This window comes from Panicum virgatum, chromosome 4K (genome assembly GCF_016808335.1).
Source record: "Panicum virgatum strain AP13 chromosome 4K, P.virgatum_v5, whole genome shotgun sequence".
Lineage (NCBI taxonomy): Eukaryota > Viridiplantae > Streptophyta > Magnoliopsida > Poales > Poaceae > Panicum > Panicum virgatum.
The window spans coordinates 41,189,845-41,209,900 of NC_053139.1; the positions used below are offsets into that span (position 1 = coordinate 41,189,845).

The window sequence follows — 20,056 nt, forward strand, 5'->3', positions numbered from 1 at the left end:
AAACTTTCTAATCTAGATATATGTAGCCAAGCATTTTCATGTTCTGGCAAACCTCAGACAAAGCAAATGACAAAGGCTCGTTCTGGAGTACTGAACGCACCGTCCTCATTTGTGGCTTTCCTTTGCCTATCCCTATCTTAGAGCAACTCCAAAAGAGTAGGTAAAAATCCTAGTTAAATGAAGAGGTAAAAAACTAGATAAAAAAATAAAAATATGCTAAATGGTTGAGTAAACCAACAAACAGACTCTCCATTTTCCATTTTCTAAATCCCAAGGGCTCCTTCAACTCTCCTCTCCACACACAATGACATGTGGGTCCCATGCGTTATCCCCTTCCTTTCCCCTTTAATTTATCCGCCCCGGTTGAGACGCGAAGGTGACCCACCCTCGTGCCATGCTGTCCTCCGCGCCGAGTACCCCTGCCACACCAGTGAGCTGGCTCGCGCGACCCGCCCCCATCGCGCAGAGGACGGCGCGACGCGCGCAGGGGCACCATTCAACTTAGGAAGCTCTGTGATGCCGATTGGTAGTTCTGCTCTAGGTAGTTCTTCAAGTGTTGGACCTGCATTGGCTAACCTTCAGATAGGAAATTCTGTGACACCGACCCAGATGACGAGTGGTGGGGCTGCAATTGGAAACCTCCCTGGACGTGGCACCGTTGATCAGCAATCTGTTGGTGATCGAGTAACAGCAATGTACTCCCTAAGAGAACAAGCGAGGTGCAGGATGGGGAGATTGATGGTGTGAGTGTGTCTTTTTTGCAGACTGGGTTAATCATGTAAGACCTTTCTCATTGCTCTCCTATCTGCTTATCTCACAGCAGGATTTACATGTGAAATTGATGAATACATAAATAAGGTTTATCTAACTCAACTCCTTTTGTGACGGTCAGCTACCTTTCTATGGGAACATGTGAGAGATGTTCTGCATCTACGCAGGTGCTGACCAATCCATGCTTCTTGCTTGTCGCAAGTGCAAAATTATGTTATCTGTAGTAGCCTAGTAGGCTAGCTAGGAGCGCACCATCTTCAGTGGAACGCATGCAGCATGTCAGCATGTCTATCTAATTTTGGTTCTCTCTTCTATCATCTGTAGGTTTTAACTTGGTGGAATTAAGTTTGGCGGGAGACGAGGGTGTACCAGCGCTGCCCAACCTGGCGTGCATCATTGACTACTCGGATTTGGGTGGCTAATTTTTTTTTCATACAGAATCACCTAGTCAATTAAGGTTCCCTTTTAGCTTGCATCATATACAAAATTTAGGGCCAGTTTTCATATATGTGTTGGATAATCATATGGCACACAATTCTTGTGAAGTATTTGAAGCGTTGTGTCGGATCATATGGGCGATGCTACTCTTTCTTGAAATTGGATGGGTAGTCGGACTTCGTTTCCGAGTCGAACAAGGATTTTCCCGCGCACACCTATAAGCCTGAATCGCCACCCACCGGCTCCCCATCCACCTCCTCCGCTACCCCAGTTGATCGATCATCCGCCGACTCGATCCGTTCAAGCAAAGCATCAGCAAGAGAGCTCGCGAGGCAAGATGGATCACCGTCTTCCCGGCGGCGTTCCGGCGGTTCGTCTCTCCAGCCGTTTGCAGCCGGCGTCGTTGTCGGGCCGAAGCGCTCGAGGACCGCCCCCGGCGCTGACAGCCGACGTGAGAGTCGTCATCCGCAGGCACTTCCCGGTCGTCGGCCCCGGCGGCGCCCGGGTCGCCGGGAAGGTCGCCGCGGACATCGCCCTCCGGAGGCGGCCGTCGCGCGCGCTGCGCGGGGCCGGGTGCGTGGAGCGCGCGCTGGCGGACGAGGTGCTCCCGCTGGTGGCGCATCCGTTCGACCGCGGCGCCGTGGTCAGGGCCCGGAAGGAGATATGCGCGCGCGTCCTTGTCCTGGTCGACACCTTCGCGTGCCCCGTGCTGTTCCGCCCTCCTCCTTACAAGCCAGTGCCGCTGGCGCAGCGCGTCGTCTGTGCGCCGGGAAACCTCGCCGCCTGCCGGACTGCGACCCGGTGCGTGGATGGCGAGGTCATAGCGCCGACGGTGAAGCCGAATCCATACGGTGTCATCGGAGACCGGCGGCCGCAGCCGGTGGTGGAGAAGAGGTCGAAACTTGAAGGGCCGAGAACCGTGGTGGGATGGACTGACAGCTTCTCCATCTTTCGATGAAGAGGAACGAGTTCTGTTGGATCCGCGGCGTCTACGTCTTGATGTTCAGATTGGTCTGGAACATGCCAGGATGACCTCAGGCACGCGTAGTTGTTGATCAAGGGCAGGAAACATTGAGGGATCTTCTCGTTTCTCAATCAAGAAACGTTAAGTCTGTTTTACCTTTAGATTCTTGCTAGTTTCCCCTTTTCCATGGGCATGTATGTCTTCTAGATATGAATGCATAATGTTCAGGTGCGTTGAGATGAATAGACAAAGTAGCTTGGATGAGATTTTTTTTAGATAATGGATGAAAAGCATCCGGCCTCTACGCCCAAGAACGTACACAACCAATTATTACAGGGTTCGCATAAATGGGAAAAATAGATGAGAGCGAAGCCGTTCTCAAAGATAAAATTACAGCAAACAATAAAAAGTGTTCCATCCTCCCTTAATGAACTCCAAAGCGATAGTCTCTATGTTTCTGCTCATCAAGGAAAGTGCTGTCTTGGCTTCTCCTCACACTGCAGCTGCGCCCAGAAATGTAACCAGTACGTCCCCCTGGAAATAACCTGCAAAATCGAATGGTATTTGACTTTGTGAAAAATTATATCATTCCGGCATCTCCAGATTGCCCAGCAAACAGCAGCCACTCCCACCCAAATCAAATTCATAATCTTTTTAGATTGATTAGAAAGCCATGAGCCAAACATATGCCTAATCGAATTAGGTGGAGTCAAACCTGTAGCGTAAGAAATTATCCTCCAAACCATTCTCGCGTACGAGCAATCTAAGAAAAGATGATCTATAAACTCATTAATATTACAGCCACAACATTTTTGGCTACCCGTCCAGTTCTTTTTAGCGAGATTATCTTTTGTTAAAACCACTCCCTTTTCCAGATACTTATGTCTTTAGTTTCCAGATGCTCTTATGTCGAAATGGTGGGTTTCTATCTATCAGATGTAGATAGAGAGATCGAACTGTATATGACCTGGATGTGGTCATATTCCAGTTGAAATTATCAGGCTCACCCACCAAGTTGACATGGGCGATTTGCGCTACAAGGTTTTGCCATTCAAGCAGTTTATTATCCACCAACGCTCTCCTGAAGGATACCTGGAGAGGCGACGTGGCCATAACTTTAGCCACTGTTGCGTGTGGATCCCTCACTATATTGTAGATTGATGGATATTTAACTTTGAAAGGTCTGTCTCCTATCCATGCATCTTCCCAGAATCTGGTCTTGGACCCATCCTTTACCACAAAAGAGCCAAGGCCGAACACCTCATCTTTAATCTTCATGAGGCCTCTCCAAAAATGAGAGTCATAGGATCTTGCCTATACCTAGGTTAGTGACTTGGGATGTAGATATTTATTAGTTAGCAGCTTTTGCCACATGCCATCGGTATTCAGCAGGTTTACAAGACACTTAGCCAATAAACACTTATTCTGCAATTGCAGATTTACGATTCCAAGTCCTCCTTGGTCCTTAGGACGACACAAGATGTCCCACTTGACAAGTCGGTATTTATGTTTATCCGATGATCCTTGCCAGAAAAACCTTGATCTAAATTTGTCAAGTTTTTTGAGAACCCCTTTGGGAGTTTCAAAGAAGGACATCATGAACATGGATAGGCTACTAAGTACTGAGTCTAAGAGGACTAGCCACCCTCCATAGGACAGATATTTCGCTTTCCAACAAGAGAGCTTTTTCTCGAAGCGTTCCTCTATTTTTCTCCATTCAGAATTTAGGAGTTGCTTGTGGTGCATAGGGATCCCTAGATATCTGAAGGGATATTCACCAACATTACAGCCAAAGAGATTAATGTAGGTATCTTTCATATCTTTGGCGGCACCAAAACAGAATATTTTGCTCTTGTGGAAGTTGATCTTGAGACCTGATAATTGCTCGAAAGCACATAGCAAAAGTTTGAGATTTTTTGCTTGTTCCAGGTCATGGTCAATAAAGATGGTAGTGTCATCCGCATATTGCAGTATTGATAAACCATCCTCTACAAAATGAGGAATGACACCTCTTATTTGATCATCGGATTTTGCTCTCTTGATCAGGAGAGTCAGCATATCAGCCATGATGTTAAATAAGATAGGTGACACAGGGTCCCCTTGACGGAGTCCCCTCTTAGTTTGGAAGTATGGGCCGACATCATCGTTAACCTTGATTCCCACACTTCCTCCTGTCACCATACATTCAATCCACCTACACCACTTGGAGGAGAACCCTTTCATGCGTAGGGTTTGCTGCAGGAATGGCCATTTGACCTTATCATACGCCTTTTCGAAATCGATCTTAAGAATGATCCCATCTCGATTTTTTGTATGTAGTTCATGGATACTTTCGTGTAGGATGACTACTCCTTCCATGATATTCCTGCCAGGCATAAAAGCTATTTGTGTGGGGCTAACCACCATCTTAGCTACATGGTTCAACCTGTTTGTGGCAACTTTAGTGAAGATTTTAAAGCTGACATTAAGGACACAAATGGGTCTATATTGTTGAATCCTAGTAGCGTCAGCCACTTTCAGGATAAGGGTGATGATCCCAAAATTTAGGCTGAAGAGGTTTAGATCCTCCCGGTGGAAGTCCGAAAAGAGAGCCATCATGTCATCCTTGATCACATTCCAGAATACCTGATAAAATTCTGCGGGGAAACTGTCAGGTCCCGGAGCCTTATTATGCTCCATCTGAAACACCGTATTTCGCACTTCGGCCTCATCGAATTGACTAGTGAGGGCCTGATTTTCCTCTAGGGAGACTTGGGGAATATCCCCGATTTGATCCTCCCGTAGTGAAATTTCCGATTCATCCGGAGGTCCAAAGAGATTCGTATAATAATGGGTGATATGGCTCTTAAGTTGGTCAACTCGGATAACCCTTCCTTAATCATTCTCAAGTTTGAAGATATGTTGTTTTCTGTGTTTACCATTAGCTACTAGATGGAAGAACCTAGTATTATTGTCTCCTTCTAGTAGCGTTTTGACCTTTGCCCTTTCATACCATTTTATCTCTTCTTCTCTTAAGAGAGACACTAGACTCTCTTTTAGGTAGTGTTTCAGATCCAACTCCTGAGCGGAGAGAGGAATCGCCTCCGCTTTCTTATCCAGTTTCTCAAGAATAGCGAGAAGTCTTTTCTTCTCTTTTCTATAAGTTCCAGCGGTGTGTTTGGCCCATCCTCTGAGATGTTGTCTGAGTCTTCGTATTTTATTCTGCCACCGCTCGAGAGGCGAACACCCTGAGTTCTCAGATTGCCATATATTGGCAACCATATCGTAGAACCCGTCCCTAATCAACCATCCCCTCTCAAATTTAAAGGACATTGATCGGTGTGGTGGGTAGATGCCCTCGTATTCAGGATAAGAGGAGTATGGTCCGAAATATTTCTATCTCTTGGTTCTACCGTTGAGAGGGGATATATGATTTCCCACTCAGTACTAACGAGAACTCTATCAAGCTTCTCAAAGGTCGGATCGTCACCCGGACCCGCCCATGTGAATTGGCGACCAGACATGACAATCTCTTTGAGATCAAGAGATTCAATAACAGCGTTATACAAGTTAGGACACTTGAAATCAAACTCTCCGGAGCTTTTATCCTCCGGCCCTCTCATAATGTTGAAATCCCCCCAATTAGATAAGGGAGCGATTCTTTTGAGCACGTGTTAACCATTTCAACCAAAAAAAGCTTGTTTGTTTTGCTGTTGTGCTGGGCCGTACACCGCATACAACACAAATTTGAAGTCATCGTGTTTGGATCGTAGGGTAAATTTCACATAGAAATCTCCCTCTGCGATGGCTCCAATATCAAAAACCTCCAAATCCACCCTAAGGAGGATGCCTCCTAATCTACCATGAGGTGCCATACTGTGCCAGATGCATTCCCGGCCAGCACACAACTTTTTTAATATATGATCAGAAAACTCATCCCTCCTGGTTTCAGAGAGAGCAATAAAATTTATTTGCTCCTCTTTTACTAAGTCCGCCAAAAATATGTGTTTAGCCAAGTCTCCAAGACCTCTGCTATTCCAGAATACTCCTTTCATTTGAGTTTAATTTTCGAAGGAGTTTTTGGCTTTTTCGGGAGTCTGCTGTTTTTGGGATTTTTGGCAGCAGTAGACTTTTTCTTTCTACGGACAGGAGATAGATCGATAATGTGATCCACCTCCGTATCCTGCATGTTCTCATTTAGATTACCACTCACATGGCTGAGAACTGCTTCTAGTCTATCTTCTCCTCATCACTCTCGGCATGACTAAATTTAGATTTTGATTTATCTAATTTTTTGCTAGCCTGAAGCGCTAATCTATCAATTTCTAGATTTTTGATAGCAATAGTAGAGGATTTAATAGCCGAGGCAGTACAACCTAGGTTGATGCCTATATTATTAAGGTTCGAAGTAATGCGATTATCTGAAAAGCTAGTAAAAGACGAACCTGTAGATTTGAGGTTCTTTTTTGCCGCCATTCTCTTAGTCTTCTTCAAGGTATGTTCATCTGTCATGGCCTTGTTTCTGGCGCTCCTGCGCACTGTGGGCTCCTCCACCAAGTTCCGACCCTTGGCTTGCTGATTCGCCACAGGGACCTCGGCGGTCAGTGCCTCTTTGGTTCCCAATGGTGCCTCGGTCGGCTCCCAGGGAGGCGCCAGCCCGGCCACCATTTGCCGATCGCCCAGTTCCTGTTCGGGCTGCACAGGTCCATGCACGGGCTGCACAGGACCATGCAACGGCAGCCCGGGGTGTGCTGCAAGGGCCGCCCCAGCCTGGTCGTTCACGATGCCGGTCAGCGCCACATCCTCCCCGAGCTCGGTCGGCTGCTCCAGCTCGCCCGCACTGGTATCCACCGGCGAGGCGAGTTGCCCACCCACCGCGGCAGCGCCTCCGCCAGAGTCAGCGCTCCTCGGTGCCGGTGAACTCTCCGGCTCCAACGTCGGCTGGTTCCCGTCGCTGGGTGGCAGCATCTCCACCCCAGCAGGGCACAGCATTGCTCCGCCCGAGCCAGCGCATGCCCCAGGTCGCGGTGACGGCCGCGGGGTGCCGGCCGCCGCATCGGCCGACAGGAGTCCCCCGCCGGTGGAGATACCATCGGCGAGTCACACGCCGCACCACCCGAGTGGGCGAATATCCCTGCCGGCGGTGACGTTGTTGGCGGTGTCGAGTCACCCGCTGAGTGGGCACCCAGCGGTGATGCCAGCGAGGCGTCACCGTCCCCCGAGGCCACACCCCGGGGTGCCTCCTGGGTGCTTGTCAAAGTCACCGCCGGCGTACTCTCTGTGCCCACCTCAGTTGCAGCCACCACGGGATCCTGCACTGTGACATTTGGAAAAAATGTGATGTGTTGTCCTGCATTCCAGACCCATGAATTAGGGCCTCAAAGCTCGCTACTTCTTCCGCCGATGGCGGCGAATAGCGGGCGTCAACCGCTCCATCGTCCTTTTCCATAATGACTTTGCAACAGATTTCATCCAGTAGTGAGTTGCAGGCCAATGTCAGCGCATCCTCAACCAAAGTGGCATGATGTTGGGGTGGGGGTGCTGCACCACCAAGTTGTTTCCCCGATGACTGGTTCCTGGCGTCAGATGACTGCTGGTTCTTGTTATTGTCATCCGTGGCATCGTCCATATGATGATCACCATTGCCATCCAGACCCTTGTTGGAATCATCTTCTAACAAGTCATCCTCATCCGGGTTGAAAGAGTCATCGGTCACCTCTGCATCTGCCGTGAAGTATACTCGGTAAATGCTCCTGTTCACACAGATATCCACTTGCTTTGCGATCGCCTTGACATCGAAAGCCGCCACTAAAATGCGGACTTCACCCGTCTTCCGAAGATGAACCATATCCACCTTCTGGGTCGCTCCTATGCATGAGCCCACTGCCCAAAGCGGCAAATAAGACTTGAGAATCTGAGGAACGTTGGTCACCGTCACCCAGACCTGATCAAGCACCCTGATGGGTTGGACATCTGCCTCTAGCTCCTCGAAACGAAGTGTTCCCTCCTAGTTTTTGGTGGTAATGTTGCGAATAGCAACCATCCTATCCAATTCTTCCTTGCAGGGGAAAGGAACAATAAAAGATTTGTCTCCATTCACCCGTGCTGACCAGGTCCACTGTACAGGGAGGATTCTTGCCAACTCTGACTGCAGCAGCTCAGCTGAGACGTTCCCCTTTTCAACAGTGACTAAAGCAGAGAAATCTGAATCTTCCAACGTGACGATCTGATTCGGTCTAGCTTGCTGAATCATAAAGAAGCCCATACCATCTTCAGCAGCAGCACAGTAAGCGACTGTCGGTTTTGGTTCTCTGAGAAGAGGGCACCTGTTGGTATAATGATCTTCCAAACAAATTGTGCATTCCAATTTCACCGGCGGTTCCGCCTTGCGCTTCCGCTTCTACTTGCCCTGATCAGCGCCTTCCGCAGTCTGTGGGGGTGGCTCCATTGCCATCTGCCTATTGGCGTCCCCGCTCGGCCTGGCGCCATCATTTGGGCGGCCAAACTAGCGCCCAGCCGGGGCCGCCTTTGGAGGTTGCCCTGTGGCGGCGCCTGCTCTGCCACGGGGACCCCCCCTCGCTCGGAACCGCGGCCGCCGCCACGGTTGGGCAAGGGAGCGTGGACCTCGGCGGCCGGTGCATCCTCCCTTCCCGCCGCCCCTTGCCCGTGTGGGTGGCGCCCTGGATGCCCCCCCCCCACGGTGTGCCCGTTGTCCCGCCGGCGCTCCGCGGCGTCCACCATGTCCGCCGGCCATGACCGCCGCGGCGTAGGAGATCGGTGTGGTGGGTGTTGCGGTGTAGGGATTCGGCGGGGTGAGAGCTGCGGTGTAGGAGATCGGATGGTGAACGACGATCGGGGAGACCAGGCGGCGATTTGGTTTGGCAAAGGAGTCCGCGGGCGAAAATCCGGACTGTTTGTTGCGCTGGCTTCCCGGTCCCACATCTGACCGCTTTGCACCGGTTGGATTTTGGATCCCCACGGAAAGATCGCGGGCACCCTCTTGCCGAGTTCCGGTGGCCCGCAACGCCGGCAGGAGAACGTCCCCGACCGTACGTTTGGACGATTGGCGTGGCGGCGGCAGCGGGCCTTTCCACATCTTCCTCCAAGGTGGTAGGGTCATGTTCGGTGAAGATCAGTACAGCATCGGTTGGCGCCTGCTATGCGCTTTGTGCACCGACTTCGTGTTGAATTCCGACGTCGTGTTGAAATCCGGCCGGCTGGGAGGAGCCCCCGTCACCTCTGCAATGGCGACGGTGGCGGTGGTGTCCCGACTAGCCAGCATGTCGGCGTCGCCTAGATCTTCCTCGACCTCGGACTCGGAGGCCACCCAAAATTTTCCTGCTCCGGCGTTGAAGAACCTGACTTCCTGGCGCGCCCGGAGCAGCCGAAGCTCCTCAGCATCGGGATCGAGGCTCGGCGGCTCCTTCGCTGTGCATCGTGAAAGAGCCGCCTTTAACGACTTGGATATGTCGCAGCCGGCAGGCATCGAGCGGAGGTGGGAGTGCAGTCGACGACGAGCCCCGAGTTGCCGGAGTAGCAGCGCCGTTGTCCCGGCATCAGATGTGTGCCGGGCGGTGAACAGTATTTGCCCACGTCCGGTGCCTAATGTCGCGGCAGATCACGCCGGCCGCCGCGCGGGCCGGAGGTATCTCCAATGGCCTCAGACCGCCATTGCCGGCTCGGCAGTGAGATCGACGTCTGATCGCCGATGCCGCCACCGACCTTCCGCCTGCAACTAAAAACAGACTCACCTGCCCGCCGTCCCTCCGCAAGATCAGATCGCCCAGCGACGTCCCGGAGTAGCGACGGGAAGGATGTCAGATCGCCGGCGTCGCCGAGCGATCGCCGCCCAGTCGCCCGCTCCGCGCAAAACCGGAAATCAAAATTCAACAGTGCGGCTAGCTTGGACGAGATGTATCTGTGCAAATTCAGATCCGCGAAATACTCTAGTTCCCTGTGAACTTAGCGCATCTCGCTTTTCATCTCATTTTTTTTCTGTCTGGCAACACACATTCTCGGTCTTTGCATGTGCTTATAGCTGCCGACCAGCTTCTGCTCTTCAGAACACGTTTGAGAAACTTAAAATAAGCCCTCGATCAAACCCATATACGATTGCGAACTGCACATGATGCTAATGACGATGCCGCCGCAGCAAGCCAGTAACCACATCACGCGGTGGATGAACGGTGAAGTCGAGGGAAGTCATGATTCATGGAGTTGGCAGATGGCGGATGCCGGATTGACGGGCGCACGTCGCGCGCACAGCTGGATCGGAACGCGGAGGTGGAGCAGCGCAGGGTGTGTTGTTCACGCGGCAGGCAGGCAGAGGCAGAGGCAGATCACTGGGACGGCGGGCAGGCGAAGTCCTGCGACGGCGGCGGATGGCTTGTTCGTCGGCACGGAGGCATCCCGTCGGCGACATCGGCGCACGGCGCCGGCGCGGCACAACCGGCCTCCGAGCTTGTTCCCCCTGCTTTCGACCGCGAGATTCATATTGGACGGCTGGCAAGCACCCTGGGGGTGGACGGTAAATGAATGAAATACCGTCCACCCCGATCCCAGTCCACCGGCCACCTGCCGCGGATCGAGCTGGGAGACGGCGACGGAAGCGGACTGTGTGCCGGGACTGGGACCACGGCAGACCTGCACAACCGCGGAAGCTTCAGAGACACCGTATCTAGCCGCCGGTCGCGGAGCAGAAGACCTCCTCGAGCGCAGGACCATCCCTTCCGTCATCGCCAGTCGCCGCCGTCGAGCGGCGGCCGGCCGGCCGCCCGTCCTCTCTCGCTGTCGCCGATGTTCCTTCCGGCCTGGGTTACTAGTGGGCTGAGATAATTGGGCCGCATCTCGGCCCACCCATTTCGCACTTGGATAGCTCCAGTCTAACAGCCGTCTATTTTAGATTCAACGGCCAGGATGGTCTCGACTCTGGACGGTAAATGGAATACCGTCCACCCCGACCAGGGGAGCGAAGCCCCGGCGCCACGGCCGCCGCGCTTTCTCCCTCCGGCGGGACGCGGGGGAGTTGGCTAGAATGTGCGGCCGTCTCGCCGCCCGGAAGGCTAACCCCCATCGGCGTACTAGTGCCGCCGCACTTTCACAGGGCCTGTCCGCCGCACTTTCACAGGGCCTGGTCCTGCCGCACGCAGATGGCGATGGCTGTCTCTCAAGGTTGAGGCCGCGTCGCCGGCGCGCGCACCGCGCACCCTTCCGCCTCCGTCACGCGCTGTGCCGCTCGGAGCTGCACCAGGCGTGCCCGCGCGGGGGTCGCAGCAACCACGGCTGCCCCTCGCGCGGCGGGCGAGCGCGCCGCCGGATCGGAGCCCAGCGTCTGACGCACGGCGCATGTGTCGTGGGCTCGTGGTGATTATTGATGAAGCCGAGGGTGGCGGCACAGGTGCGCGGCACCGGGTGGGTGCCTGTCGGTCTGCGACGATGAGAGTGTCAGAAAGCCCGGCGATCACCAGCTGCTGCGACCACCACGAACCGCCCGGCGACCACACGCAACGATCCGGCGACCACACACAACGATCCGGTGACCTCGTGCAGGTGCCCGGCGACCACACAACTGTTGGAGTCTAGCCTACAGCTCGCTCTCTTCCTCACGCCACACCCTCGCTAAGAGCTTTGCCTGAGTGTCAATGGGTGTAGTCGTGGGGTGACACTCAGCCATGCCGGTGCATCGAAGGAGATCCATGACGTACTGGCGCTAAGACAGGAACATGCCATCCGAGGAGCTGGTAACGGAGATGCTGAGGAAGTGGTGCAAGTTCCCAAGATCTGTCATGGCGAACTCAAAGTGGAGACGCTCGGTGATGCACTGAAGAAGAGTCAAGGATGATGCCGTGAGGATGATGTCCTTGACGTAGAGTAGAAGGTAGGCAACACTTGTGTCCTCTTTGTACACATAGATAGATGTGTCGAAAGTAAAGGTGATGAACCCATGCTATCGAAGATAGGTGGAGAAATGCTGGTACCATGCTCGGGGGGCTGCTTCATACCATATAGAGATCTCTGCAATAGACAAACATGGTCAAGAGCAGCAACATCGACGAAGCCTGGCGGCTGCTGGCAATAGACGGTCTCCTCGAGATGGCTGTGAAGAAAAGTGTTCTTCACGTCCAACTGATGGATCAGCCAAGCGCGAGAAGCCGTGATGCTGAGGACTGCCCAGATGGTGGCAGGCTTGACAACAGGGTTGAACGTCTCGTCGTAGTCAATGTCGTGCCGCTAGGGGAAGTTGCAGACCACCCATGATGCGTTGTGGCGGGCAAGGGTGCTGCCGAATTTGGTGCACATGGACTTGAAGAAGGACGCCCACTTGGGGTAGGTTGAGTTCTTCATCTCCAACGTGATGGGGACGTGCGACTTCACAAAGATCGTAGTGTATGGGTGTAAGACGATCGAGGGTGGTGCAGCGGGGGCGCAACCATCATGGGTGCTGGACAGGGTGCTGCCTGCCCAAGATGACGGTGGGTAGAGTGCCTAGATCGAGGGTGGGCATGGTGACCAGATCGAAAGCAGACAAGGTGACGTGGTCAGCGCCCAGCACAAATGAGTTAGCTGAGGACTCAGTTGACGTGCCACGAGGGAATCTCGACGCGGATGAGCAGCATAAGGAAGACCCGAGATTAGATTGATCCTAGACGATTGATACCATGTAGAGAGATAGGTTTAGGGTAAACACCACACACCCTAATAGGGGGTGACCTCATATGTATATAGCCAATGTGGCTTGGAGTACAAGCAACATAATCATGTATGTATGGAAACGCTAGGCTATGCATGTCTAATACCATATCTATATGAAAAAGTTGAATGAGGGCACACTAAAGCATTTAAATCCATTCATGGATGAACCACAAGCATGGCTAAGCGGCGAGATGTCCGCTAATAGCAACATGGGTGCACCAGAAAGTTCCCAGCATCACCAGGAACTTGGTAGACACAAGTCATCTCCTTCCTTTGTTGGCACTTCGAGCTCAAGCAACTATTTTGGAAGGATGAACTCTCCATTTGCATTTGGAACGAATAGTGTGCTGTCCACTCAATCAGTTCAGCACATTAGCGCCTAGAGAAACTTGGGAATTCCTCTGCAGCAAGATTCAGAGCCAGTTGGTAACTTGTCTCCTGAAATCAAACAGTTACTTACTGATTTTGAGGTGGGTTTGAACCTGCCAGAAGATGTTGTGCCCAGTGCAGGATGGGGGCAGATTTATCTATTCTGGCAAGCCCTATGCAATATCAAGTGGTAACATGGGTGCCCAGGGTCGCCCAGGGGCGACTCGGGCAACGTTGCCTGCCTTCCCTCTCGTCCTGCCCTCCACTCTTCCCTTGTCGCGCCACCACTGGAAGCCCGTGTGGCAGCGATGAAGGTGGTGGTGGGCTCATCTTCCCAACCCTTTCTTCCTAGCTTTCTAGATCTAGATCGGTTTCTTGGGCGGCACAACGGCATCTGCACAGGCAGCAGCGGCGGTGGCTGGTGGTGGGGGCATAGAGGCATGCAGCACGGCTCCCAGTGGTGGGGCCCGACAGCCTAGCACGACCTCCCGTGACGGGGGCTCGACAGCTCGCGACCCACGGCGCAGCTCCCCGCAGCGGAGGTCCGGCGGCCTGTGGCGCTGCCTCAGGGTCGTAGAGGTCCGGCGCCGGTGGGTCTCGGCGTGAGCCCTGGTGACCCTAACCGTCTCCGCGGTCTCACCTCGGCACCGGTGGCAGCCGCCCGACGGACGTCAGCCGGTGGTCGGTAGCGCCACATGTCTCTTAGCGAGGCCGTCAACGAGCGGCGGCGGCGAGCCTCAGATCCAGGTGCGGGTATGCGAGTGCAACGGATCACCGAGGCTCGGGGGACCCTGACCGATGGCCGTCCAGCTGAGGCCTCTTCGAGTCACAACTCACAAGTAACAACATCGCAGTGGATTCTTCGTATCTGCAATCTGCCAAGTGCCAATAAGGCCAAGTGCCAATAAAGTCTTGCTTGATATTCGACCGTTGCCAGTAACGACGGTGCCATGGTGCATCATTCTCCTTCTTGAGGGTTTTTTTGTGAGGACCTCAACCCTCTAGGTGAAAATAGAAGAACTGAATTGTTGGTTCGGGCGACGGGGCGACAATGACATTTTGATGTTGCTTTCCTGCTTGGGCGTCACTCTAGAGTCCTTGGGAGGGCGATCATTGTCAGTGTGGAGGGATGAAGAGATTTGACGAGCAACAGATGATCCAGACATCAAGTTTCTAAGCAAACGAGATGGATTAGTGTTTGCGCGAAGATGATGCAAGGTTGAAACGGGAACGAAGAAGAAGATTGAAGCTTAGCCTTCCATCATTCTTACTTTATTTTCTAGCTTCCTCTCTTGTTTTGTGAAATCCCTCATCTGAGGTTTAGTCACCTGAGGTTTAGAGTCTATAAGAACTCTTGTAACCTTTGGCTTTATATATCCACTTTGTGGATATAGAGGCTGGGTTAATCCTTTATCTAAAAAATCAAGTGGTAACTTGTCAAGTTCAAGCCAATTGTTCCCTTCTGCTCTTTCTAGCAGCTCCCCTGCAAATACCATTTTTCATTGTTATATTAGAATCGGAAGCAAGCAGAAGAAGTAATGCAGTTCCAGAAATAGAAACAGATCATGAAGGAAACATTCATTCATGATTCATGTAAGATAATTTGAGTTTAACAGTTTCTGTTCCTTCGTGACATAATTTTATTGACTTTTCACCTTATATTATCTTAACTTTCTCTGTTGATCATCCTGTGTTAGAAGGAAATTTTCCTTTTTCTTTTATTGTTTTCCATGGATCAAATACTTGTTTTCCTTGGCTGTAACTGCAATAGCACTTTCTCAGTAGTCAGTAGTATATTTCAGCCATGTCCTGATGATACTGATCTATCCATCCCTGCATGATCTCAACTTCTTGTCTCCTTTGTTCTATAACCCAGTCAGGATCACCCTTGGTTGCCGATCTGAAGTCCAAATGATGAGCCCCTGATCACCATGACAAGTAATTGCTGATAAGTGAAATTAAAAAAAATGCTACTAGAATGTTACAATTATTGTTTGCACCATCTTGCTCACCTTTCTCTGTGACAAGGGCAATGATGCTGGATGAGATGTTCTTGAGCACCCTGGTTGCAACACAAATGTTATATGGAAGACTCATATCACAAGTAATTGTCAGACAGCGAAGAAAATGTCAGATAGACCCACCCGCCTCGACTCCACGGATCTCGCATTCCATTGGAGAAGATAATGTTGCTCCCAAATCTCTTGAGCACCTTATCAATTTTCTGCAGCAAAGTGTGCAATGCAGAACCACATGAAGCGCTCGGTATATATCAGCGATTGTTTCCCCTGAGGATTCATATGTGCACACTGAAACTCTGAAGCATCACTTACATATCCACCGTATTCAGTAGTAACCCAATGCGGCCTCGGCCGAACCCCCCAGCTCTCAAGGCATTCTTCTGACCTGTCATGGTAACTGAAACTGGATGGTGGGAACATGCTTTCATTGGAGACTGTCATTGGCATGATCATCTCGGTGCAAGCCTACACAGGAGTATATCAACAATCTGAGATTCTATGTGTTTTTACTAACATGGTACTATCTTTCAGGTTTTACCTGCCATTGCCAGCCACCGAGGCCATGTGGGTCATCTTCGTCCTCTATCGGATTGCAAGTCAGGTTTCCCGTGTAGTTGTAGTACAAGCTCGCTGCTGCGAATGCCTTCTCCAGAATGTCTGTGTTTGTGGGGTACCCGTCGATGATCTTGCACATCTGCAGAAGTTTTCATGAGAAATTACATGATCAGTAGAACTGAAATGGATTATTGTTAATACAAGGTTCAGTTTGTCGCATGGTTCTGAAAAACATGTTCAGAAGAACTAAAGAATAGTTCTTGCTGTTCAGATTGGCAATTCTAAGACACTTTCTGCTGTGATTAATTTGGCTGAAATGGGAGAATTGGTTGAAGAATGTGGGTAAAAATGGACAACCTCCTTGACGGGGTAGGCAGGTAGATTCTCCAGGAAATTGGCCGGGGTTGGATAGTCCACCATGGCGGTGTAGGTGAATGCTGTCCACAGCCAGTTTCGGATCGAATAAGCATACTTCACAGTCCTGAAAATTGAGTGAGGAAAGAAACAAATTTGAGCTGTAGCATAACAAAGCTATACTGGTAGGGGCGTAGGGCCTAAAAAGAAGGTACACCATTTGTCCTCATCAGCTGAGCATCCATGTCAAGTTGAGCTGTACACACCTGTCGTCTTATTTATCCAACGAGGTCTAGGCCACTAGAAAACCTATGCTTGCTTATGTATGCATGATGCGATTACAAGTTACAAAAAAAAAATTATCCTGTGTATATTTTCCATCCCTTGAATTCATGGAGTCTCAAGAGATGCCTGTACGTTCTCTCATTTCTTGCCTAAATGCTTGATTTACTTGCACTCCACACAACACAATCAGGAGTTACATGCATTTACTCAATCATTACTTGCAGGAAATAATCAAGAGTTTAAGAGCAGTAATTCTGCTTCCATTCCCTGACATGATCAAGACGAGTTTGAGCTTAGAACGAACTTACTTGCAGGCTTTGAATAGTTTGCTGAGCTCCAGGAGCCCTTTGTCATTGGCCCCTCTCTCATCCAGCACATCCCAGGTTGCCTTGAGGACGCTGAAGCAGTTCAAACTCTCAGACTGAAAGTATCAAAAAAAAAAACTCTCAGACTGCAAACATTAGTTGCAAGCTACAATCATTCAACTTCGTAAAAAGATGGCATATTTTATAGCTTGGGACAGTGACTAACAAAGCACCAATATAATCGGAAGAAGATGTCACCAGCATGAGAGCCATTCGGTCTGCTTTTTTTCTTGTTAGTCATGGGATGCTTTCCTTTTTTAGAAAAGCATTCAGGTGTTTCCACAAAAAAAATGTTTCTCTCAACCACAATACAATTTTTAACTAGACCGAGGACCTGATTTGCAGCTCCCTATTGCAAGTTAACTTCAGAAGTTATATAGCTCAGATGTGCAGTTAAGTATCACAATCAAGCTCATAAAACACTCAGCTGTCAGTCATGGACTCATGAGGACCTGATCTATATTTGCATTATTGGCAGGTGGCAATGTGACATTTCAATCACAGAATTAATAAGTTGCACGATCATGATCAGCACTGGGCGACGGAAAAGGAGTAAGGTGTGTCAAGTGCAGCTAACCAACTTAAACGCTGAACTTTATTGGTCCTGTAGCACCTGCAGGAAACACCGAAAGACATGCTAACCAATGTGTCCTTGCTTGAGATCAGTGCTATTGATTCAGAGCCGACACCATCGGTTAGCAGAGTACTGTCCTGGACTCACAGATCAAAAGGTGTTGGGTTTGCCATATACGCTATCTGGGCAATTGATAAATGTTTCTGCTCAGATAATTGTAAGTTCGTCACGGAACCTAGATAGACATGAAACTAATCATATCCTACCACAACAATAAAAAAACTTAATTCTCAATCATATCCTAGGCCGGCATCCTCTTCACTAAAAATTTGAGAATCAAGCTATCGCACATTCTTCAAATGAAAGTAATTATTTGCCCAAAGGAGTGTAATAATACTGTTTTTAACAAACTATAATAATACTGTCTGTTATCAATCATTAGTACCTTGTAGTCTTGCGAGACGGCATCGTAGAAGCTGCTCCACGGTGTTATGTAGTCGAACTGCAGGATTGGCGCGGAGGACGCCAGGGCCCCAATGGCGACGTGGGGGTACTTGAGCCTGAACCATGAAGCCAACACTGCAAACAAAATGCATCAGTCAAGCACACCCATAAACAAAGTGATTGAGTTCAATCAGCTCATCACCACGTCCTAATCGGACACACAACAGTACAATACAGCCCGGCACGTAAGAAAAAGTAAACTAATAGCAATGACTGATCTTTCGAGGATAAGTCGACAGATCCAGATCCGCGTCGCAAGGAATCGTGACAGGTACATGTTCATCATGTGCATTCCTGGCAAGAGATGGCCGATTGGCTGTACCCTGTCAAGAATGGTCTCTAGGCTGACTTACTGCCGCCGTAGGAGCCTCCGAAGACGACGACCGGAGCGTCCTCGGCGGAGAGGTTGTGCTTCAGGCTTCTGATAAGGACGGCGAAGTCGGCGAGCGCCTGCGTCGACGTCAGGTAGCCCAGCGTCTGGGCAGACTTGTACGAGTCGTTGCCGAACGGCTTCGACTCCCCGTAGAACCGATGCTGCACATCAACCATTGCTCAAAACCATTACAAAAAGGCAATTGCATTGTTCAGAGTGCCTGCGTGATGCTGGATCAGTGTGGTGTTTTTTCTGACGGTTTCTTTCTTCAGTTCCTTGTATCTGACACAGCAATGTTAACGTCAGGAAAAGGGCGTGTTTCGTGCGTCAGGTTTGGTTGAGTATCAGTATGAGAATCGTGTTATTGGTTGACAGCGAAAGATTAGTCCTGGTAGATGAGCACTTTTGACTGTGTTATCTTATCAGCATCCAAATATTGGACTGGCAATTCAAAAAGCTATAAAGCAAAGTGTCAGTGCTAGTTATGCTAAGATCATACTGCTAAATTTCAAAAAAAAAAAGATCATGTTTGCTAGTTAAGCACTGTGGTCGATGGTGATTGAATTCTACATTTTTACTACGTTCAGTGTACTGAGTATCGTTTGTAATTAAAATCCTTTGTACCTCGATGAAGACGAGGAGGGCGCCGAACTTGGGCGCGATGTCGAACATGAACCCGGTGTTGGTGGCGAACCACTCGATGTCGCCCTCGTTGCCGGTGTACACGAACAGCGGCCCGGCGGCGCCTTTGCCGCCGCCGGGCCTCCGCCAGAAGGTGTCGTTGACGAGGTACTTCTGGTAGAAGAGCATGGACGCGTTGGGCGTGAAGGTGAAGTGGTCCAGCTCCTGTGGGAAGTAGTGCGCCGTGAACGGCTTCGCCGCCGTGCCGTCGCTGGCGCTGGCGCCATCGGCGGCGACGTGCTTGGCAGCTGACGAGCCGGCGCGAGCCCGCTGCTGCCGGAGAGCCTGCAGGTGCAGAGGAGCGACGGCCGGGAACGGCGCCTTCTTGGGGTTGGAGGGGCGCGCTGCTGTGGCTGTGGCCGGTGAGAAGGCCGCGAGGAGTAGGAGCAGCAGGAGCGGCAAGAAGGCGAGCAGGGGAGGGGCTGACGAGGCAGCTGTCGCCATTGGTGCCCGCGCTCTGCTCTGCTCTCTCGCACACACGGTCTCTGGCGCGCTGACGGTTTGCCTCGTTTGGCCTGGTGACACGAGCAAAGTTCGGAAAATTTGGTGGCAGTTTTCTTCGCGATGGTCATCCCCGAATTGGCACGAGAAATGGTTTGTCAACTATCAGCTTCGACCGTGTCGCGTCCTTGTTCTTGCTTACGCCGCGTTGTTAGAAATGGTTCCATAGGTGCGAATCCTATGCGCCGTAAGTTAGCAAAATGCTACTATGAGATTCATGCATTCCCATCTATCCGAATCCGAAACGGCTCTGGATTTTAGTGAATTTTTACACGATGTACTGCCTCCGTCCAGAAAGAATGCAACTCTCGCTCTCGATGAGTTAAATAATTTTAAGTTTGATTAAATTTATACAAAATAATATTAACATTTATGTTACAAAATATAAGTATCATTAGATTAATTATGTAATATTTTTTATACTAAAATCTATTTGGAGATATAAATTTTAGCGATTTTCATATAAAATTAGGCAAATTTGAAATTGTTTGATTCCTCGAAAAGCGAGAGTTGTATTCTTTTCTGGGACCGAGGGAGTAGTATCAGTTGAGATAAGTTAAAGTATCTCCAACAATATCTAAAAAATGAAGTCCCAAAAAACTAGTTTTGGAAGCTAGCCAAAAAATTTGG

General features: G+C 50.5%; 1 protein-coding gene and 1 pseudogene across 1 annotated transcript; both read right to left on the minus strand.

Annotated features, from left to right (window-relative positions):
• Window positions 1-2,563: 2,563 nt before the first annotated feature.
• LOC120702244 lies at window positions 2,564-9,638 on the minus strand (annotated as a pseudogene).
• A 5,124-nt stretch (window positions 9,639-14,762) lies between these two features.
• Window positions 14,763-19,448, minus strand: LOC120704087 (lysosomal Pro-X carboxypeptidase-like). The gene is made up of 10 exons (XM_039988342.1): window positions 18,869-19,448; window positions 18,225-18,405; window positions 17,813-17,946; window positions 16,737-16,849; window positions 16,147-16,270; window positions 15,773-15,928; window positions 15,547-15,699; window positions 15,358-15,437; window positions 15,226-15,275; window positions 14,763-15,135 (listed from the first exon to the last, which is right to left on the minus strand). Exons 1-10 carry the CDS (start codon window positions 19,367-19,369, stop codon window positions 14,999-15,001), a joined length of 1,629 nt encoding a protein of 542 aa, XP_039844276.1. The 5' UTR covers window positions 19,370-19,448; the 3' UTR covers window positions 14,763-14,998.
• Between the last annotated feature and the right edge of the window lie 608 nt (window positions 19,449-20,056).